General features: G+C 42.0%; 1 protein-coding gene across 1 annotated transcript in view; it reads right to left on the minus strand.

Moving 5' to 3' along the window:
- SURF2 (surfeit 2) overlaps positions 1-24,645 on the minus strand; it is a 283,792-nt gene that overhangs the window by 217,149 nt on the left and 41,998 nt on the right. The window contains exon 3 of the mRNA XM_044058699.1: positions 9,536-9,639. Within this exon, the coding sequence (XP_043914634.1) occupies positions 9,536-9,639 (104 nt within the window). The remainder of the gene's footprint in view (positions 1-9,535; positions 9,640-24,645) is intronic.

Raw genomic sequence — 24,645 nt, forward strand, 5'->3', positions numbered from 1 at the left:
GCAACTCCCCCGCCCTTTTTGTTGGTACGGTCAAGGCGAATAATATTATAGCCAGGGGGGAGAATATCATTATCTATGTTGTGGGATTTAAACCAGGTTTCTGTTACTGCGATGACATCAGGGGTACGATTTGCTATCCATGCATGAAACAGACTAACTTTGTTGAGGATGCTTCGGGTATTAAAAGAATAGAAGGAGGTTTGTTTTTGAGGTACAGTTTGGTGGGCTGGGGTGAGAGGGGTGTTTGGGATAGAGGTAAAGTTAGAGTTTGGACATGGATTTGGGTGTATGTCACCTGCTGTTAATATTGTACTGGGGAAGCTTTTAGTTTTTGATGTGAGTGGGTAGTATCGAATAAGCTTTGTCTTGTTTTTTGAAGATGGGGGTAAGAAGGAGGTATTTTTATTTTAGGGAGTTGAATGTCAGAGGCTAAAATAGAGGGAGAGATGGGGATGACTGAGTAAGAGTGATCATTTGGAAGTGGGTTGGTGGCATGTTTTTGGAAATAGGGTAATGGTGCATGGGGTGCAGTGAGCTGAAGTAATAGGGTTAGATGTAATATCAGAAGGTTGGTGAGCAATAAGGTATATATAGTGAGACTCAGATGTAGAAAGAAGTTTGAGATATAGTAGGTAGAGAAGGAGGCAGAAGTAGGGAAGGTGGAGGTGTGTGACATTAAAATTGGTGTGGGAGTACTTGATTGTAAGAGATTGGGAAATATAGGGTTTATCAAACAATTGGAGGTAGAAGAGGGTAAGTGTTTGAAGGGGAGGGGAGCAAATGCAGAAGGGTGGGGTATGAGAGTGGGAGGGGACCTAACACCTGAGGGAAGATGATAGGTAGTCATAAAAGGGGGTCTGGCTATAGAACTATAAGTGTAGGAGTACTGGGGGCGGGTGGAATTTGGGGGTAGGATAGGGGAGGAGAGCAAGCCCGGAGGGCGAACAGATCAGGCACAGAAAAAAGAAGTGAGTAGTGCAGAAAAATTTATCAGTAACTACAGTTTAACAAATTAAATCAAGAAGGTTTATAACTGAAATTGTAAGGGATAGTAGTATAGACAACTTTGAATGTAAATATTAATCTTAGCAAGGAGGGGGTGGGAATTTAACTGTTATAAAACTGGGGAGTAGGAGTAGAAATATCTACAAGCTTTGGGAAAAAACCTTCGGGAGATGAAAGTTGTACGAGTTTTTAACATAGGTAGGTCCTGCCACCTAGTGGCAGAAGGAGATAAAACAGAAAGTAGTATACTAAATGTGCTTTGTTGCAGTGTGTTTTAAGTTAAGAGACTGGGTGGGGAGAGTGGCTGGCGGGCTGCGGTAGGCTGCTAGTACGCGCACTCAGGAGGTCACACTAACACATATAGGTAGTAAAGATAGTTCTACATGATATTTGTAGTAAGGCTACGTACATTCACAATTTTTTGTGTAGGGAAGTCCACACTATAGTAGCATTTCTTTGAAGCCTGGCTAGCAGGCAAATTCAGTGGTGTCTTCTGGGTATAGCAGGAAGGTAGTCCTTGTACCTTAAAGGCAGGGAGGGAGTACCCGGAGCGATTTACAGGAGGCAAATCAAGCAGCCAACTGCCGGACCGGCTGAGGAAAATGTGAACGCTCAAAACAAGATGTTATAAATGGCGCCACAGTCTTTAACCACTACAAAAAAAAAATATATGATGGAACCTAAACTATACATGTTTTAGAAGCAGAAAAGACACTCATCTTGAGTAGTACATCTTGCCTTCATCAAGAATGATGCCTAAGACATCAAGACAAAATAACTGGCTTTAACAACTGGCTAAGCAGTTGGCGTCATTCTAATGGGATCCATTATGTGTCGGCCTGGGATGAAACGGTGGTTAATGCTTCCTGTTTCGGGCAGAGATGGCTCACTCCTACCACCTCAGGGCTCCTGCATACTGGCTAAAACCTTTGAAGCTCCCATAGTGCATTTTTTTAGGCAGTGTCCCCTCTGGAGATCCCTACAAAGCAAGCTCAAACCTAACACTATGGAGGTCCAACTGAAAGCCTTGATTCTAAACAGAAAGATGTAAAAACAAAAGCCCCTCCTGCAACTCAAACATAGTTATATCTTGAAGTTACTAAGATGTGGTTTCAATGCAATGACAGCACTCCCTCTATAACAAGGTTTAGTACCTTTTATGCCTTCAGGTCCCTGAGTAAGTGTGGGGAGAATATCTGCATTGGTTAGACACATCAACTCATGTCAAATTACCCACAACTGCAACTTGGAGTTCCTAGAGATTCAAATCACTCTTAACAAATCCAACGATTATTTGATCTCCAGCAATGTCCCCAAAATATCATGACAATTACATTAATACCATTGAGGGGTTAAATAGCAAACGAAATACCCTCTTGCTAGCGGACTTCCAACTACCCAAACACTGACTGGCACCTTTATACCTCTAAAAATGGATATGCTCTCAGTTTTCCTAACAACCCACTAAAGCAAATTGTAAAACTATCCACTAGAGGGTCTAATATCCTTGACTTGGTAATTACCAACTTAGCCCTACTACCTATCAACTATCCCTGACTTTGACTCAAAATTTTGCTGTGCCTCCCTTAAACAAATTTTACCTAAGTCCTCTTAATCCCTCCTAAAATTTGTGACACTTGGAAAAAGGTTATGAACTACACCAAATCAATACATACACAACAATTAGAATTATTATTGTTTTTGACTTCAACAACATGCATATTAATTCACATCCTCTTGTTCTGTCAAAGACTCAGGTTAACTGTATTACTATTTTAATATTGTACCTGATTATTCCTGGATTTGTCCTTGACTCACTGACAGCTATGCCTAGCCGTCACATGTACCCAACAGCGCATCTCTTCATCTCTGTTTAAATCTGATCAAAGATCAGTCATCATTACCTGTCAGACCTAATAGTACCGTACTACCATCTTCAGGAACTTCTGTGACAACCTTCTCTGGCTTGTAGAAATCCTATGCAAGATTCCAAAGAATCTCCCATAAATGGATCCAACTGAGAGTGCTGCTACATTCATCCCTTATTTATACCAGCATATTAACAGATGTAAAGAAGGGTCTGTGCCCGTCTCTATTAATATAGTGGTGAACTCAGAAATAACAAATGGGCTCTGGCTGACTAAGATGAATGCAAGCTAGGAGCAGCTGTTGAATGCTGAAATGGCTTAGCCATCCTGCAGGAAAGTTTGTCCCAAATAAATAACTGGTGCCAAAACCATGGATTGAAATTAAATGCAAAACAGAAAAAAAAATACTGTATCCTTTGGGAAGTCATCTACCCCAGGAAACTATCACATTGACAATATGCCCCTTAGAGTTGACCCAGTTGTTTGAGATTTGTAACTTATTATTTGGACAGTGGCATAATGTTTGACCAACACATGTCCACTGTTGTAAGAAAGTCCTTCTGTACTGCCCAGCTTATAAACAGACAGACTGTGCCTAGAACTAAGGATGTCATTGCCCCCCTTTACTCAGCGCTCATTAGGAGAGTCATTGAATATACTGTCTCCTTTGGCATATATCTGTCCAGATACATGCAACAAATGTAACACCCAGAGAGATACCTTACTTAAAAGGATACATGGATTCATAGATTCATAGATTAGTACTAAGCTAACTGCTCTTACGAGCCATTTTAAGCTTAGCCAGTTATCCCTTGTGAGACTCAAACCCTGCACCTTGTGTCTGTAAGGCAAACACTTTAACCATTAGGCCACCCTCCCAACCCCTAAGCAACATGTCCTACTGGACTGACTCAAAGTCATGTCACAATACTCGGTATCATACAGACTGCCAAGAGGTGACCTGTGTCTGGCATATAAGGCATCCTCTGACCCATTACTGACATTTACTGCACATCAACAAGTCAAATGGCATAAGAAATACTTGATCTAGGGATCTAAATCTCTTCTGCAAAAATCAAAAGAATGGTTTGGAGGGACAGATGTATCCTGTAGAAGATACCACTTCTCTAGAACATACCCCCATCCACATAAAACAAAGCTCATCACTGTCCATATTCAAGCGCAACGTAGAGCTATAGATGGGAAACAGAAAATTTACCCTAGATCTGCCACATGTACTACTAATGGACAAAGGTAGCTCCTAAATGCTTTATCCCAACCACAGGTCCTTTCCAATTACCTCAGTTATAGTTATTCTCACTAGGAGTAATATATAATTATCAACCAGTGAATGGGTAAGGTCAATTTATAACCAAATGGGGGGGAGGGTCTGTATCACAACGAAAGCACAAAACATTGAATGCCTTTTCATCAATCACGATTCTTCAAACTCTGAATCCGAATGATTGTTTCCGCAAAGTTTTTCCCACGGTAAGTAACCTGTGGGTCATCATTGGAGATTTGTCCTTTTCCCCACTGTAGTGCAATTTCGGAGTTGGAATATTTAGTTAGGGTGGGTGTTGGGGGTGCAGCCCCGCACAAGAGTGGGTTTTAAAGTTTGCTGTTTTTGATGCAGTTGATATGTTGGCCCAGTAGTTACTTACTGTGGGGAAAAAATTAGCGGAAACAATCTGAATTTAGAGTTCAACAAATAGGGATCGATGAAGAGGCATTTGATGTTTTGTGCTTTCGATGATGTGATATATAGACCCTCAAATGGGATAGTTTACTTCTAGCACAAAAAGGGAAATTGGCTAGGCTTAAAATGGCCCATAAGAGCAGCTAACCTAGTACCTACCAATGAACCTATTAACCTATCCAGTGGAGTTCCCATATTAATAAACTGTAAATCAAAAGGATAATAATGAACAGTTGTAAGAAATTCCCACCTTCCTACCTCAAGTCCACAATGAAGCATGCCAGTAAGGAACTTAAGAACACCGTTTGAAAAACATATAACAGTATGGACTTTAATTCACTACATACATGAAAGAAAACTACAAATCTTTTTTTCAGTTACGTCAAAAAATTAAACAACAATACTCAACATTGCACTAAGCTCATCCATAATATCAGGAATTGCAATCTCAACAATATAGCCAACATATTACTAGACCAATTTAGTGCCACCTACCTCACTGCTGAACCCACCCTTCCTGATGTTTTAGCTCCCACTGAAATTACCTTGGAACAAGTATTAGAATTTCTGACAAAAGGCTGAGAAATAACATTTCTTTGGGGACTGATAACAGACATCAGTGCCATGTATGCAAAGGCCTCTTCTTAAAATGTTCAATTGCAGTGTATTGAAAGGGTTTGTGCCGAATGCCTGGTCTACTGCAACTGTGGCTCATCTGCACAGGGTTGTCCCCTCTACAGATCTAGGTAATTACAGGCTCATCAGCCAGACCAGCCTTAGATAATAAAGTATGGGAACATATCTCAGCAGAACTCATTTATATAACCACAGGCAACTTAACTGATCCAGACACCACCCCACTACAAAGCATTTCCCTTGGCAATTAAAATCAGGCTTCATCTAGCCAAGATGAGTTTTCAGACACAATTCACAAAAATAAGGTCCCTTTTAAATTTCAGCTCACTACAAAGGCTGAACATAGCATAGATTTCATCAGCTATATAAGGAAAATTAAAGGTAATTCCCAAGAATGCAGTGTCCTTCAGATCAAGGAGACAGTACAGTCAGACATTAACATAATACCAACATCCTTGTAAGTCACTAGAGATCAATTTTTTAAGCAGACACATAGAAGAATCCCCACTATGGCAATCATATCGCAAGTTTAAAATCTCACCATAGACTATCCAGGACTAAAAAGCATGAGTATCATGGTCATGACAATACCTCTGGTTGCTTTCCCACCAGTATTAAACAAAACCTCACAGTTCCACTATACATCTTACTAACAAAGTCTTACCACTGGCTCTATCCCTACAAATGGCAGAAAGGCACAGTTACCATCCAAAAGGGTGGACTCACAGCTGATCCAACACACTATAAATTCATCAGCATTGTCAGTTTCACTTGCAAGGTTATGGAGAGATGGAAATGATGCTTTTGGAACTAATTCAAAAGGATTCCAGTAACTCTCATTCTACACATGCATCAATATGGATCTGTTAAAGCGGTCCTAGGCAAGACAAACTGCTGTATGCAGTTGTCCCACACAATGACTGCAAGGATTAACTCTGACTTCTTCAGTTGATTAAATACCCTACTAGGCAGCCAGATGGCTCCTTCAGAAAGGCCACAAAAAGGTGTGTGGTCAATCTTCATAAATATTCATAAAATGTCATCACTGGTTTCTACCACAATCAGAAGACATTCCTTACCGCTGAGACTAAGGGACCACTTGTGTGGCATCAGAAAGCACCAACTGAGCCAGTCTACTGATGAACTGGCTTCACCCAGGCTGTTGTTTGCCATCAGAAAGCAGTTCATAGAGTTGGCTTATCCAAGCATCTTTAATGCATCTTAGCATAGAGTACTGAAGTACTAAATCAATCTTATTGTCAGTGTGCAAGGTGATAGCACTGCCAGGAAGAGAGTCCTGACAGGTCTGCATAGAGTCAAGAGAACTGTCCTCATCTCCAACATGCTAATATGCATCAAATATATATTTGTGACCATACACTTTGGGCTGTCTCCCCTTGGCAATGCCCCATCCTAAGTTACAGATGTCTGCAGTGAGGACTTGGAAGGAATTGCCTAGTGTCAATTTGGGCTGTATCTTGCCTTTACAAATGTTTCCTGCATGACCTGGAAATCCATACTATCCAAGCTCACTTGGTCTGACCCTTAGGATCCACTGTAAAACTCATTTGGAATTAATGCTAGTGAACTATACAAATGGTCAATTCCCAGGGTACCATGACTCACCAACGTGAACAAAGATACAGCCTGAGTGATGGGAGCATTGCTTCCTGATGAGACAGAATGGATCCTGGTTGCTAGAAGAAAAGCCTTGCATGAAAGTGTGTCCAGTAAGCATCCATCAAATATGAAGTGGATTTTATAGTCTTCAGCTTAATTCCTCAAAACTATAAAAGACTGAGCAAACACACTCTTGCATATTCCAAACTGTTGCTTATTTGGGCAACTAAGAACCAGCCATCCAAACAAAGAAATCTCAACTCCTTGTATCTCTAACTTGGTGTAACTACAGACATGCACCTGGTGAATACAATAGAGGCAGAGGTGAAACCAAATGGATGAATTCAAAACTGGTGCTGGATGGATCCAACTTGGAAGTGTAGAGAAGGTCCAAAATATCCAGTCTCATTCTCTCAGACAGGGACGGACTTGACTGCACCTTGACCATGCAAAATGATTCTTTTGGGAAGAATGGGTTTAGACTGCTGAAGTCAAGCAGGGGCAGGAGGTTCTTGGTCCTCTTAAGAATTAAAAAAAGTTCAAATAAAACTGATATCCTTTCTAATCTGCTGGGACGCTCTGGATGACTCACTTTAATGTGGCTCACCACCTTTTCCACTAACAGATTTCTGACAGGGTTAAACATCTGGCAGAGGTACAGAATGGTGATGGGATGTTACTATCCTAACCTACTGACATGCAAGATAAACAACCCCCTGACTGCCTCCACAGTGTGACAGTCCAACACGGTCTCACAGATTTGCCCAATGCCCACTAGAGTGCAGGCCATGGTACTCCTGCTGCTGCTGTTGGTCATTCAGCCTTTGAGCTCACAACCACATTCTTCACGTTGCTGTAGCTCTGGCAGTTCTTACTACAACCAGTGTTACTCTGCTGCTGCTGGCCACATTTGAACCAAGGACAACAAGGGCCGCTGAACTCTACAATAAGCTTTGAGAAGTCTGGAATCTTTCAACAGCTGAAAGGTTTTTGCCTTCCCCATCCAAGTAAGAGCTTGACTGATGGTCCAGAAAAAAACAAAATCGATACTGTCAAAGGGAGCATTAAGGTCATATTAATATCCTCAAAATCTGTTACGATGCAGCCAGATGTGTTAACAGAGATCTAGTCCTAGGCCATCTTCTCTAACTGCGCCACCCTTTGAATTATGACAGAGGTGCATGGTGAGATTCACTATGGATACAGGTCACCAGATAAAACTGTAACGTGCATTTCAAATCTTCATTTAACAAATGAACCGCTGACTGGGCACTGCATTAGCCCACACCCAGTGGAAACGTAGTGTGACATTCTGTTTACCATGACTCAGCTTGAAACTGGGCAATGCAAAAACAATCTGCTTGAATACATACTATGGGAAGGAGCCCCAAGAAACAATCTGGTGGATCTGCAAAGTCTTGAACATCTTTCAATAATAAATTTCCCAAAACAATGCTGCAATGAGACTAAGAATTTACTGAAGGTTGGTCTACAGGAATCTCTGCATCTAACAAATTGGAAACACTTCAGGTTTTGCTTTTTTTAGCTGGACAGGATTCAGACAAAGCAGACATTGTCACTTTCAATGTCATGGACAGAAGAGGAACTGTAAGAGCCCACTCCTATCTGGTATTACTAACTCAAGGTGGTAAAAGACAGTTTGTCTAGCTGGTGTTTTATTGAGGGATCCTTCTTCCCCTCCCCCCTTTGTGCCTGTCAGTTCCACTTTCTGAACTCAAGGTCAGCGGGTTCACATGTCTACCTTGAAGGACCTGCCAGAGAAAGAGGGAGAGAGCTCAAGGATAGGGCTCCCCCAGGACCCAACAGAGAATCTTACTCTTTGCAATTATGAGTTTGATTCTTCTCCCTCTCGCAAACATAGTGAGCTAAAAGATTCAGGACTGTGAAAAAAACTCACTGCTGGAAGCGTTAATGCAGCAAAATTGATGTGAAGAAGATACGGTCCAATAAGCTACTATGGGTAAAGGAGATGGGGACAGTAGTCTGGAAAAGTCTGCAGTGCCAAGTTGCTTAATACTTAATATTTAACATGGCTAGACATCTTCATCTCTATACAAGTATGCAGTCACAATATGCTCTGTAAATTCTTTAACGGAAATTGCATTTCCATGTAGTAACGCACTGCAAATCATCAGTAAGAGTTTTGTACTTCATGTGGCAAAACCACTTGGCAGAAATACTCCATTACTTTATACATACATGTACAGTAGGCAAACAGGCTGTAATAAGGAAGCCGATAGGCCACAGGCTAACTACAACCAGACTAAGTAGGATGAATATGAAATCCTCTTTCTTGAGGAGTTCATAGTCTTCATAACACAGAAAAGCAGCAGCAGGCACAAAAAGGCCCATTTCTTGAAACAGATGTGTGACATGAATTTAACTATTGGTCATCTGGAACTACAACTTACTCAGCAGTGAAATGGATAGACTAAAAAATTTAAGCCATCCATATGTGCCATTAAACTCCACATATTTCTATAAACTATGAAATAAATACGAAACACAAACTGGTTCATCTACAAAAAGTTTTGGTTCTTCACATATGGTTCTAAATGAGAACGTCGGACAGAGAAAGATAAAAAAAGGCTAACAAGGCACTATGAAAAGGACAAGTATTTTCACAGTCTACTTAATATTGTTGTATTGTTTCAGTTTTACTGAATGCTTTGCCATTAATACTCACATTTCTTTAGAGCCCTTTTATAGCGCTTCCCACTGACATGCCGCAGAACGTGCTGAGGGATCTTATTGAGGTGCCGAAGGGTTAACTTGCAAAAGAGCTGGTGCCTGTAAAATTGCACAATAAATTAAACCAATTTAGTAAGTGCTAAAACATTTCATACAATGCAAAGCCACCCTTAGGCAGAAAGCAAGGCTTGTGACAAAATATCTTTTTCTGCTACATTGTACACATTTACAAAATAAGTTAGTTACAACATTTTACTGTATGTAATACTACATCACTGTCAGACTTTTACATTCAAAATTAAATTATTAATGTGAATTTAAGGTGATTATAAAAAGTAAAAAGATGCTTTAATATCAATTTTGGAAGAACAATATGAAAATCTACACTACACTAGCAGCCAAACAACCTTTAGACAATGCCTGAAGACTATATGCCTCTATACTGATCTTACGTTAACACATGTTGTCTGCTATGCCCCACCTTGCCTTGTACCTGCCTAACCAGTATTACTGAATGACTGGTCACTGATTAATCCAAAATATAGTTGTATAAGCTCAAGTTTTACTAAACACTTGTAAAAATGTATTTATTTTTTTCTCTTAACTGCTACCAATGGCAGAAGTGCAGTCTTCCAAAAGGGCAAAAAGATACTTCTACCTTGGATTTGTGGCAGCAAATGTGAAACACTGCTACCTGCCTCAGTGGTTCTGGCTATAAAGTGATATTCCAAAACAGACAGGAAAGTATCATGTCTACTCAAATAGCTGACTTAGCATGGAAGAGAAGAACCTGCCACCATGCAAAAAGAAAGGCAAAGTACGGTTATAAATAGGACAAACAGGAGAAAAAAACTGAGCGAAGTTCTAGGAATGCTTTAAGGCACTGTACTGAAGGTGTCAAGCCAAGCCTCTGAGCAGTGTTAAACACAATGCCAGTGAACTCCAAAGTTAAACTGCCTGCCTGAATGAAAAGGAGCTTAGCTCACAGAGAGTATTACAATCACGAAAGGAGAAATGAAAACTTTAATAGTCAAACACCTAAAAAAGTCTGAAAATGAGCTACAGTGGGAGTGTATCCACCTAAAATGTCTGCTAGGCATACTATATTCTTATCAGAAAAGTGGATGTAGAAGGCTTCCTACAGCAGGAACTTGCAAGGTTTCCAGGGGAACTAAGTGAGATAACAACAGCTCTAGTCTGGATGCACATAACAGGATATTAGGATTAACTACAGAAAGTGTCTGTGACAAGTTACATAGCTATTGAACCATTTCAAAGTTAATTTGTGGATCTTACAAGAAGTGTGACAGCTGAATGGCTTGAAGTCTACAGGGAAAGTAGTATGAATCATTGAGGAGTTTTCATTTGACCTATATAATAAGGACCAACATACAGTGTAGAAGCAGCATCAAGTAGAAGCAAAATTTCTATTTGCCCTGGCTATTGAAATATTGGCAGATTCAATTCATACAATATAAATATCAAAGGAATAGATGTTTATGAACAATACAATTCTAAAGTAATGCTATTTGCTGATGACATATTACTAACATTTAATACAAGAGACATTAAAAGAATTAGATATATTAATTGACAAGTTCCACATGACTTCAGGACTCCATTTCAATAAATCAAAATCAAAATCAAAATTTTTATTTTCAAATAAAAAAAAAAAAAAAAAAACTGCAGACTAAGGGGGTTCACATCATAGGGAAACAAAAATCCACCTTACAATATATAGGAATTGAGTTATGCAAGGATAAGATCTGAATTAGTCTAAAAAAATATACAATAATATCAATACAATTAAAATCTCTGTGGAAAAATGGAACAAAATAATATTAACATTTGAAGATAAACTACAGTTAATAAAAATGGTTTTACTGCTCAAGATCCTATATACAGCTTTGGCACTACAACTGTTACCAGAAAGGAATATACTTAAATAAATAAATTTATGCCTAATAAAATTTTTATGGTTTCCCAAAAGAAACAGAATAGCTTTAATACATCATATCAGACCATGTAAACAGGGAGGATTAAACTTTCCTGATATAGGTTCATAGGTTGGTACTAGGCTATCGGCCCTAGGGCCTATACAAGCCTAGCCATAACAATTCCCTGGCTATTTCGTCCGCACTATTTACTTCCTGGACCCTTGTCTAGCAGGGCAACTGCTGTGATCCCTGGGGTGAATTTCCTTTCTCCCATCCAATTGTCAAGGTTCCTTTTGAAGAGGGCCAAAGAGGCGCTCTGCTTGACATGTATGGGCAGTCTATTCTAGAGTCTGGGGAGTCTCTGGGTCAGGAACCTATCCCTGCAGCATGTTTTGTTTATTATGATGACAAGGTTTAGATCCCTGGAGTGTGTGGCTCTAAGGGATTGGGATTTCTTTAAGTGTAGCATGTCCAACAGCTCTGGGTTTGACATGGCCTTGTATGTTAAGCAGAGATCACCTCTGAGTAGACGATGTGCAACAGAGTATAGCTGGAGTTTAAGGCGGTCAACATAGGGCATCTGCTTTAGGCCTGTGATTCTTTTAGTGAGGTATTTCTGCAGCCTTTCTAGTTGTTGAAGGTGTCTTGAGGTATATACCAAATGAGGCGGTGTATTCTATAATGGGTCTAATGAGGGATGATGACCTCCTTTTTTCTGGATGAAAAGCCCTTAGTGATGAGGTGTGCCACATAGAAGGATTTCCTGACTGTTGTGGCAATGTGTTTATTGAAGGTGAGACCACTGTCCACCTGTGTCCCTAAGTCGCTTATCACACTTTCGGTGTTTAATGTACTGCCATCTATGTGGTAATTCATGGGTACATGTTTTTTCCCCAAAGGGGATAACTATACATTTCTTGGCATTGAGCTTGAGCCCATGGTTATGGCACTAAGCATCTATTTCTGTAAGGCCCTTTTGTGGAGTATCCACATCATTTGGAGATTCAATAATGGCTCCCAGTTTGCAGTCATCTGCGAACTTTGTTATCCAGAGTCCCTTAGTATTGCCCTGTACTTCAGAGAAGTAGTTGCCAAACAAGAGTGGTCTCAGGACTGAACCCTGAGGTACTCCACTTGTCACCTGTGTGGAGATGGATTTGGAGTCAGCTACTTTTACAGTGTGGGTTCTGTCAGTAAGCCAGTTGGAAACCCATTGAGTGACGTAGGGATTATGCCTATTCTAGTAGGTTTATCTAGGATTCCAGAGTGGGGAATGGTGTCAAAGGCCTTGGCGAAGTCCAGATAGGCTGTGTGTACCACCATACCCTCGTTCACGGCTTTGGAGACCGATTTGAAGAAGTCAATTAGGTTAAGGAGACAAGATCGGCCCTTCACGAACCCAAACTGAGTGGGGTCCATTGTTTGAAGGTTGCCAATGTCTTTGTTTATAAGTTCCATGATAAGACGTTCCATGCCCTTGCAGATCAGGCTCATCAGACTGATGGGGCGGTAGTTCCCAGGATCCAAGCTGGATCCCCCCTTGTGAAGTGGGATAACTGTAGCTGTGTGCCACTCAGTGGGCACAAAGCCTGAGGTGAGGCTATGATTAAACATGACACTTGGGTGAGGTGCCAGTTCATTTTGTAGTGCATGTAGTACACAGCCCGGGATATCATCTCATCCCATGGATGCTGTATTCTTAGCTTTGGAGAGTGCGTTTTTTACCGGTATTGAGATGGGCCATTTGGGGGTGAGAGGGGGGTGAAGTTGGCACTGAATCGATCTGCCAGGATATTGGTAATATCCTTGGGATCAGTATATTTAAATGCCATTGTGTTATAGCTCAGAGCATATCTGAGCACTGCCATTTAGATTCTTGACATAGTTATAGAATGCCTTGTGGTTGTCTTTGGAATCTTTGGCAATTTTATTTTCGTAACTGGCTTTGGAACTAGCTAGTTATAGAAACATATATAAAGCATCAATATCTAAAACAATCTCAGACTGGATAAGTCCAAATTACTCTGTAAATTGGAAATAATTACTAACTGTTTGTCGTTTGTCTTTTCGGCTTTTCTCGGTTAGGGGTCGCCACAGCAGAACTCCGGTCAGCTAATGATTGGCAGTTGATTTTTATGGTGCTGAGTTGCCAGCCCGATGCCCAACCTTCAGTGAAGGCACGCCCATTCACGCATGTCTTTCTCAATAAATGAATTTGATTTACAAAAAAAATTTTCAAACAACAGATAAAATCTATTTGCCATGGCACATATGTATTAGCATGCAATATAACTAAACCCACTAAAACTCGTATGATTAATTATTACACTGACTCATTTAGGAAAATAATTAATGCAAATATAGATTTAACAATTGGTTTGATCTTTTAACACCGTTTGTAGTCACAAAGAACTTCCCACATAAAATATATACAGAGAAATTATTAATTCCTGGGAACAGAAAGGATTTGTTTGTTGGCTCCAAAGTATCAAACAAGAAGTTATGTACTCACCATAGCGTTCGATGTATGTAGTCCATCTCGCCTCACATTCTTACCCGTGGGTTCGGAGCCAAAATGTCTGCTCCGACTCGGCCATACGTTAGCTCGAAGTCTTTCAATTGGCTGGGCTAAGATGGTATCCCATGCTGCACTGCTCTCTATCCCCAGATCTAGTTTGCTGCGAGCACCAGCACTCATTCTCCATGCATAGCAACACCTAAGGAAGGAAGAACAAACCAAGAATGAAGGGAATTCTGAAACCAGGCCTAACCTCTAGATCCTCCAGGATGGGGGAAAGTGGGGGGTAAGTAAGAATGTGAGGCGAAATGGACTACATACATTGAACGTTATGGCGAGTACATAATTTCCTGATGTTATGTAGTGCAATCTCGCCTACATTCTTACCCGTGGGACAGCGTCCCCAGCTCCTAAATCCTGGGAGGCTCAGTGGAATATACTCCTGAGCACTGTGGAACCAAAGGAAGATCAGCCTCTAGATACCACATCTAACTTGTAATGAGTAACAAAAGTGTGAGGAGATGCCCAAGTAGCCACAGCACAAATATCATCCATAGACAATCTGGTCTGAAAAGCTGTGGACGTAGATACAGACCGGGTGGAGTGAGCCTTCACTCGGTACGGTAAATCTCTTCCCCCTGAAGTATAAATGAAAGAAATACAACTTGAAATCCACCTAGACAATATGACTTTGGAAACAGGAGACCCAATTCTGTTTTCCGAAAATGAAACAAAAAACTGATCAGATTTTCTGAGGTCATTCGTTCTGTGCAAATAAAATCATAATTGTCTGTGCACATCCAACTGATGAAATTTGAATTCTGCCTTGTTTGAGAACGGAGGAAAAAACATTGGTAATTCAATGGATTGGTTAAGGTTACTAACTGAAGCTACTTTGGGAAGAAAGGAAGGATTTGGTCAGAGAAACCCTGCCCTTATGAAAAATCAAATAAGGTGGTTTCATTGATAAAGCTTGAAGCTCCGAAACACGTCTGGCTGACGTGATGGCTACCAAAAAGACAGTCTTCCAAGTTAAGAATTTTAAATCACAAGTGGCTGCAGGTTCAAAGGGGGGTGAAGTTAGACCCTATAGAACAAAGTTTAAGTCCCAAGGCATAACAGGTTCAGAGACAGGAGGACGAAGCAACAAAGTGCTTTTCAGGAAAGCCTTACAAAGTCTATGTGTCATTAGACTAGGTTCGTCTGCGACGTGAAAGGTAGAAATTGCCGCCAACTGGACTTTAATGGTTGCGGCAGCTGATCCATGGTTGAAAAGCATAGACAGGAACTCCAATACTGACGAGATTGGAGCTGTGTAAGGGTCAGTCTGTTTGGCATGTGCCCAGATGGAAAATCTCTTCCATTTGCTGTAATAAATCTTCCTGGTCAAAGGCTTATGAGAGGAAGATAGAATATGAACCACATCCGGTGAAAAATGGTGAAGCCTAACTAATGACGGAAGTGGAGTAGCCAAGCTGTCAACCGGAGTGTCCGAAGAGAGGGATGGAGCTGCCCTGACATACGAGTCAGTAAGTCTGGTTGTGGGTCCAGAATCCAAGAAGCGTCTATGAGATAGGGATGGAGAAAGGGGGGAACCAAATTTGACGAGGCCAGTGTGGAGCAATCAGAATCATTTTGCTTCCCAAGGATTGCGCTTTCTGAATAACCTTCGACAGGAAAGGAACCGGAGGGAAGGCATATAGTAGACCGAAGGGTCAATCGTGGACTAGAGTGTCCTTGGGTGACTCCCCTTGAGAGGGGATAAGGGTGAAGTAGCTGCTGCATTTGGCATTGAGGGGGCTGGCAAAAAGGTCGCAGCAAGGCTGACCCAACCTGCGGAAAATCTGTTCCGCAACTTGACAGTTCAGGGACCACTCACGAGGCATCCGAATAGCTCTGCTTAGCCTGTCTGCGATCACATTGGCCTTCCCCGAATGTGCGTTGCTTCCAGAAAACGTTGGGAAGACACTGCCCACTGCCACACTCGCATGGCCTCTCTGCAAAGGGGATACGACTTGGTTCCTCCCCGTTTGTTCAGATACCATACCACCGACATATTGTCTGAGTGGATTGCAATAGCCCCGAGAGGAAGAAAGCTCTGAAGTGCTTGCAACGCTAGTAGCACTGCTCTCATCTCCAGGCCATTGATATGCAGATGCATCTCGTGCTCTTGTCACGTGCCTTGGACTGTCCTGCCTAGATAATGCCCCCCCACCCCATCTGGAAGGCATCCGTGGTCACAGTGGCAACCGGAGGTGAAGGAACAAAGGGTTTTCCCGCATTGAGGTTGTCGGTGTGAAGCCACCAACTGAGATCCTGTCTGCACCTGTCTGTGAGCAGAATAGGGTGAGAAAGTGGAAGACGTTGAAGATACCACTGGGCGAAGAGTAGCCACTGAAGGAGCCTCATATGTAACCTTGCTAGGGGAACTAACATAATCGTAGCAGCCATCGTCTCCAACAATTGGAGGACCAATCTTGGCTTCACTCTCCTCAGAGGGAGCAAGGCATAAATCTGTTGTTGTAAAACTCTGGTTCTTTCCTGTGGTAAAAACGCCCGCATGAGCAAGGTGTCTAATTCGGCACCTATAAAGGTGACATGCTGCAAGGGCAACAAGGCAGATTTTTTCCAGTTCAATGTGATGCCCAGCTGTTGACATAGGTTGACAGTCTCTGGTCTGAAGTAGGAGATGCCTGGTGGTGGCAATAAGGAGCCAGTCGTCCAGGTATGGAAACACATGGAATCCCTGACGTCTCAAGTGAGCAGTCACCACTGCCATGCATTTGGTAAACACCCTGGGGGCTGTGGTGAGACCAAAGGGCAGGGCTAGAAACTGAAAATGACTGGCTCCCAGCCGGAAGCGTAGGTGACTTCCAGATGCCCTGTCCATCTTTATGTGGTAGTAAGGATCCTTGAGGTCGATGGAGCACATCCACACTTCTTTTCCCAACAATGGGAGAATAGATTGCAACGTGACCATTCGGAACTTGAACTTTTGCACATGGGTGTTCAATCGGCTGAGATCCAAAATGAGTCTCAGGTCACCTGCCCTTTTCAGCACCAAAAAGAATCTGGAGTAAGTCCCTAATCCAATCTGGTCTGAGGGAACATGTTGGATGGCTCATTTTTCTAGCAGCTTTGAAACCTCTGAAGCTGCGGAATCCCCTTGACTGGGTGGAACATCCGGGATTTTCTTGATTGGGGGGGAGTTGACGAGAAGGGAATGATATATCCCCCGGAAATTATTTGTAGAACCCATTGGTCCTGGGTGATACCTTGCCAGGCCTCAGGGTATAGCGAGATGCAACCCCCGACTGGCTCTGGAAATGCACAGTCGGGCCACCCATCAGGTGCGGCGGTAGGGAGAACCACGAAAGGAATCGCGGTCCCCCGAGTTACGAGGGCCTCCTCTGCCCCTACAGCAGTGTCTACCTGAATAACCACCCCCTCCCCTGCCTCTGAAGGGGGATTCACCTTGTGCATCGGGAAAGAAACCTCTGATTTCTTGAACCACATTTTCCCACCCCTCTGGGCCTTGGGATAAGGCCTAGAGGGAAGAGAAAAACGGACTCCTATGGCAGACAGAGTTTTTCCCGCTTGCTCCCACCTAGTGAGAGTGTCTTTCACCTTGGTTCCGAATAAACAGGAACCATCAAACAGGGCAATGGTGAATGTAGACCACTCTATCGATATCCACATCCGATAAGGTCCTGGAGGATTTAGAGGATAGGAAAGTGATCGAGACCTCTCTCTGAAGGAGACCTGCAAGGAGGAGATACCAGCCTAATGCTAGGTGACCGGCTTCGAACAGGCTCCGAGAGAATAGGAGCCGAAGCAGGTTCCATAGAAACCGACACTTCCTGCAGCCCCGAGGACAATGGAGCCGAGGATGTCACTGAAGATTTAGCTGTTTTCTCCGGCAGCTCCGAGGATACTGATGGAGCCAGGGATTGCTTTTTAGCCTTAGAAGATTTAGCTTTAGATGGATAAGACTTTAAGCTGGAAGCACTCTCCAAACCCTCCTCGAAGGAGGGTTTCAGAAGTCCCTTCAAAATCAATTTGTTCTTCCTTTCCTGAAGAACACGCGAGCTGAAAGCATGACAAAAACTACACGATTCCTGGAGGTGAATCGCTCCCAGAAAGCACACACAAAGTGTCCATCAGTAATGGACATCTTGTAACTGCACTTCATGCACTTCTTAAACCCGAGGGCTTATGCTCTTTAGTATCTTTAGACGTAGCCTCTACAAAAACTGAGTCACTAACCCAACAACCAGACCAACTGTCAATCAGCCACAAGCGCGAGAACAGAACAAACAGACAGTACACCACAAAGACTTCTAACATAAACGGTCCTAGTACACAAGGTCAAGAGGGAGGACAAGTTCCTCTAAATTAAATGGTCTTAGCCCAAGGGAAGTTAAGTTAGCACACAAAGGTAAGCGAGGGGACAGACTAGGTCCTCTAACTGAAATGGGCCTAGCCCGTTGAAAACAGCTAGTGGTATACCACAAGAAACATGCTAAGACAAGAAAAAAACAACTTTTCCACAAACACAACTCAAAGATACACACACAAATAGCTATGAAAATAGCTTTTTTTGCAAAAACGTCTCTGCTACAAAAATGAAAAGAATACTTAGCCACAGCCAAGAGCGAGACCACGTCCAAGCTACACGAGCGGCAAATGAGATCTGGGGATAGAGAGCAGTGCAGCATGGGATACCATCTTAGCCCAGCTAATTGAAAGACTTCGAGCTAAAGTATGGCCGAATCGGAGCCGTAAGAATGTAGGCGAGACTGGACTACATAACGTCTAAAAGTTTTAAATATGCAAGTAATAAAAACAACATACAAAATTCCACAACAGAACTTTCTAACTTTACAGAGTATTCTGTCATATTTGCAAGATTTAAGTAGAATAATTAAATTCTTCATTTAAAGAAATACCTAAATTTAAGAAATACATATACAAAATCATATATAATGACTCTGACGTGGGAAACAATATTTAAAAATTTTACAAAATATTGATAAACCACAAAACAACACCCAAAACCTCATATTGGAAATATATAACAAAAGGACACACAATACAGTTAACTGAGGATATTAAAACAAATATCTTATTATTGGTAAAATACACATCCTTTACACAATACTGGAAAGTTTTTAATTGGAAATGCTTGCACAGAGCATTCTAAACCCCAGGCAGAATCAGTAAAATTTGTTCTTCCATAAAAGGAATATACTGGAGATGTGAGCAAGTACACGATGCTAGTTGGAACCACATTTTATTTGATTGTGTTAAAATTAAGCTATTTTGGAATGGTATTAATAACTTTCGACAAGCTTGATTTAAGAAGTAATTTTATTTAACTAAAGCTCTTGTATTATTAAATGTGAACGAAGGTCCTCATATGAATAGGTCAAACAAGTATCTAGTATGGATTATACTTGCAATTTCACGGAAATGTATAACAAGAAGATGGAATACAAAAACAATACTGACTTTGGAAGACTTCTACAGCCTACTGAAGACCATAGCATTATTGGAAATTAAAATTAAAAAACTAATAATTTATCTAAAGCCATTTATCGGCAACCCTTGGGGAAGAGTCTTATCGTTGATTGACACTATACAATAATTGATCAGACACTCTGATAATGGACTGGACATACTTATAAAGTAAATGTATACATTAAGATCTGTTATAGTGTCAGGCTAATGTAAATAGTGTACAAAGTTATTTAAGATGTTATGTATAAATACTATAGAATTCATTCAAATGTATCTGAAAAAAAAAAATTTGAGAAAAAAAAAAAAGAAGTAGAAGCAAAATGGCACATCCATACTAATGGTTCTGTAAAGGAAGGAGATAGCTACTTCTACCACTGATGGGAAGGTCTATGCACTATAAGGAATGGGGTTTGGGAACCAGACTAAAAACTCATCGCTTTTACTTTTGAAAGCTGAAATAATGAAACTAAAGTTTAACATATGAAAACAAGTCCAAAATACTGTGATGTCCTGAATTAAGATTATACAAACTGAATTATCTTTAATGTGGTTTCCTAGTTGAACAGATAAGCTACGCTTGAGAAAAAACAGGTACTTAACTGTCCAGAGATTCCTTGTTGGTCCAGTGACAGTCACAGCCACACAGAAGGGGGGGCTCAATCTCCAGACAAAGGTTTATAGAAGGTTACTAGGCTAAAGGTGCCAGATCTCTTACAAACCTAGCCATATTTATCTCAAGTTGCCCCAAATGTCAGTAATTAGGTGTGTGAAGTTCTTAAAGGTAAGTCTATGACACTTAATATTCATTTCCTCTGTCCAGGAGGGACATAGGCTCCACCCATCCATTGATCTTGGTTGCGTTTGGAGAGGGTCAGGGATGGGCACTGTTTCACATGAATTGTAAGCTAGTTTCAGAGAAGTGGCAGTCTCTGGGAGATTTATCTCTCTCTCCAGTGTGACCTGTTCATGTCAGAGGTAGGTTAAAGATCCCTGGAATGAGTGACCCTCGTGCAATTTGATTTCGGAATGTGTATAATTTCCAACAGGGCCAGGTCAGAAACCATCCTGTATGCCAGGCACAGGTCACTCCTTATCAACCTGTAAGAGACTGAATACAAAAAAGTACAGTTTTGTACCTACCATAAATGTAGATGTTCGAAGATCCACATTGCTGCAGTCATAACTTATGGGTAGTCCGCTGTCCTCGGTCGGCCCGAATACCAAAGTATTAGGCTGACGTCGGTCATGGGCGCTCAGATCTGACGTCAGAGCGTCAAGGTATAAAAGTGCATGACCGACGTCATTTCCTCAGTCTTTTTTTGCCCCAGATGTCAGAAGGCCCTAAAAATAAAGGCCACAGCCAAAAATAGAATAACTCCCTAAAACCATGTACAAAAAACAGCTACAACCCAAATCATACCACCACTCCAAACTACAGAGGGAAGGAGGGAGGTAAATTGGACTGCAGCAATGTGGATCTTGAACATCTACATTTATGGTAGGTACAAAACTGTACTATGTTCTTCATCTCACATTGCTGCAGTCATAACTTATGGGTAGAATCCCAAAGCAGAGGTAAAGGGAGGCTGGCAAAATCATAAAGCATTGGGGGCTGCCAAAATGCCCTGCAAGATGGCAGTGGCAAATCCAGCCCTAGATTTGGAATAAAGAGGAAGATGGTAATGTTTAGAAAAAGTGTGCACTGAACTCCAAGTAGCTGCTTCCAAAATATCTTTAGTAGCTACCCCTTAAAAAGCAGTAGACGTGGCAGTAGCCCTAGTGGAGTGAGGCCTGATTCCAGCTGGAATCTCCTTACCATGGTGAGAATAACAAAAAGCAATACAAAAGCCAATCCACTTGTTTTGAAACAGGTTTCCCCTGAGAAACCAATGCAAAAGAAACAAACAACTGCTGAGACTGTCTGAACCCTTTAGTCTTGCTCAAATAATAACGCAACTGCCTGTGAATATCCAAAGTGTGAAAAATTTTCCCCCTTTTTTTTGGGGATCTGCATAAAAATTAGGCAAATGAATAGATTGGTTCAAGGCCACATTTGAAACCACTTTAGGCATGAAAGTAGGGTTAGTACGTAGAGATACCCTGTCCTTATGAAAAATTAGGAATGGTTCAACTGCCATTAGAGCCTGTAATTCAGAAACCCTTCTAGCAGACGTAATGGCCAACAAAAAAGCAGTCTTCCAAGACAAAAACTTTAACTCAGCTGTAGCTGCAGGTTCAAAAGGAGGTAAAGTAAGTTTTTCCAACACAAAATTGATATCCCAAGCAGGAGTAGGAGCTCTACGCGGGGGTCTTATGTTCTTTGCCCCCCTCAGGAATTGCTTAAACAAAGGATGAGAGAATAATGGTGGATCACAGTCATAGTGAGCAGAAATGGCTGCAGCATGAACTTTTATAGAGGAGAAAGACAAACCCTTGTCCAATAATTCTGTAAGATATTGAAGAGAAACACTCAAATCAGGCCTGGAAACATCAAAGCTCTTTGCTTTGCTCCAAATAAAAAATCTCCTATAAACTTTCCTTGTACTAGGCCTCCTGGCCTCCCAAAATAACATTCAAAACTTGTTGAGGAAGCTGCGACCCTCCAGGTTCTAGAACAGAATATGCCAGGCTGTTAGATGCAGGGACTGAATCCTGACATTGAGGAAATGATTGCCCTCCTGAGTCAAAAGGTGTGGAATCAAAGGCAAAGGATAAGGAGGTTCCCGTACTAAACTCCTCAGCAGAGGGTACCAGTGCTGTTGAGGCCAGTCTGGAGCTATTAGAATCATGGAGGGCTTATCTTGTCTGACCTTCAAGAGAACCTTTGGAAGAAGAGGCAGAGGCGGAAAGGCATAGACGTGAAGATTGCTCCAACTGAATGATAGAGCATCCACTTTCCAAGCTGTGGGATGAAACATCTTTGTGCAAAACTTTGGCACCTGGAAATTTAGTGGAGAAGCGAACAGATCTATGTCTGGAGTCCCCCATATCATTGTCAACTGTCGAAATACATGAGGATCCAATTTCCACTCGTGGGGATCCACTATCCGTCTGCTCAAAACATCTGCTAAGGAGTTCTGTGCTCCTGGCAGAAACCTTGCTTGAAGAGTGAGTTGCATACTGAGAGCAGTCTCCCACAAAATCATAGCTTGCCTGCAAAGAGGGTACGAATGGGTTCCCCCTTGCTTGTTGATGTACCACATGACAGTTGTGTTGTCTGTTTGAATCAACACCTGCCCTGGGAGAAGTAAATCCTTGAAAGCCATCAATGCAAACTGGACTGCTAACATTTCCTTTAAGTTGATATGTAAATGTTGAAGTCTGGCAGGCCACGTGTCTTGAACCCATTTTCCATTGAGGTGTGCTCCCCAGGCCTTGTCCGAGGCATCCGTCGTTAAAATCTGACTCGCCTCTGGTCGGGTCACAGACAGTCCCTTGTTTAGGTGACATTCCTGAGCCCACCACAAAAATTCCTTTTGAATGCAAGGTATTATCTGAATGACAGTGTCCAGATCTTGGCAGTGTTGTGTCCATACATTTTTGAGATACCATTGTAGCCTCCTCATATGCAGTTTGGCATTGGGAAGCACCAGAATACAACATGCCATGAACCCCAAGGCTTGAAGGACTGTCCTTGCAGTCAGCCAGGACCGTAGAGACAATTGATGGAAGTAAAGTGTAAGATTCTTTTGCTTGTCCGGGGTCAAAAAGGCCATCTGGAAAGCTGTATTCAGTCTCACACCCAGAAAGCACATTTCCTGAGAGGGTACTAGACTGGACTTTGTTTCGTTCACAGAATACCCTAGGCACCTTAACACTGTCATAACATACTGCAGATGGTGAAGAAGCTCGTGCTTGTCTTGAGCAAGAATCAGGCAATCGTCCAAGTAAGGATAAATTTGTATTCCTCTTAACCTGAAGAAGGCTATCACTGGAGCCAGAACTTTTGTGAATACCCTGGGCAGTAGATAAGCCAAAGGGCAATGCAGAGAACTGATAATGTAAAGTCCCAGCCCGAAAACGCAGGAATCTCCTGCAACTGAGCCTGATAGGAACATGAAGATAAGCCTCTTTGAAATCCAGACTTACCATCCAGTGATCTTTGCCCAACAGAGGCAGAAGTTGTTGCAACATCAACATTTTGAATTTTGGAATGTCCAGATATGTGTTGAGGATAGATAAATCCAAGATTTGCCTCCAAGTGTTTCCTTTCTTTGGTACAAGAAATAGGCGAGAGTAAAATCCGAGGCCCACTTCTGACAGAGGGGCCTGCTGTATAGCCCCCATTCGAAGAAGTAAAGAAATCTGCTTGTGAGCCTCTAACCTTTGCTGAGGAGGAACGTCTGGCATGCCTTTGAAAGGAGGCAATGTGTGGAAATAAAACTTGTAGCCTCGGTCTATAATGTCCAACACCCATTTGTCCTGGGTGACTAGAAACCAATTTTGCTTGAAGAGTGCCAACTTTCCTCCCAAAGGAGCTGCCAGACAGGAAGGATCTGGCAGCTGAAGATGCAGGTCATTGGGCCTGTTTACGAAAGGACTGGCCCCTGCCCTCACCTGTAGATTGTGCTGGTGAACTCCACGGCCTAGGCCTGAAAGAACTCTGAGCTCTGCCCCTACCACGTCTAGATCTACCCCTAGACTGTGAATCAGAAGAAGGGTAAGACCAACCCTTAGCAGGCCAGTTCCTGCTAAACATAGGGGGCTGCACCTGCAAAAAATCTTTAACAGTCTGCATAGACTTAGCCTTGTCTTCCATTTTTTTCAAGACAGACTCCACAGGAGAACCAAACAAAACTTCAGACTGCAAAGGAGCATCTAAAATCCTAGCTTTAACATGCTCTGTCAAATTCTGATCCTTAAGCCAGGCATGCCTGCGAATAACTGAACCAGTGGCAGCCACCCTGGAGGAAGCCTGCAAAGCATCAAAACCACACTGCAAAGCATGCTTACCCACCTGATCAGAGACATGTACCAAATCCTGTAATTCCTTACACTCTATGCCCTCTGCCAAAGCATCCATTTTAGATTTTAACTGAGTAAGGAGAAAATTCTGGTACTTCAACATATGAAACTGGCAATTCAAAGCCCTCATTGCTAAAGTGGAAGAGGTATACACTTTCTTACCCC

The sequence above is a fragment of the Protopterus annectens genome, chromosome 16.part0 (assembly GCF_019279795.1).
Source record: "Protopterus annectens isolate FY-2018-M chromosome 16.part0, PAN1.0, whole genome shotgun sequence".
NCBI classification, from domain to species: Eukaryota; Metazoa; Chordata; order Ceratodontiformes; family Protopteridae; genus Protopterus; species Protopterus annectens.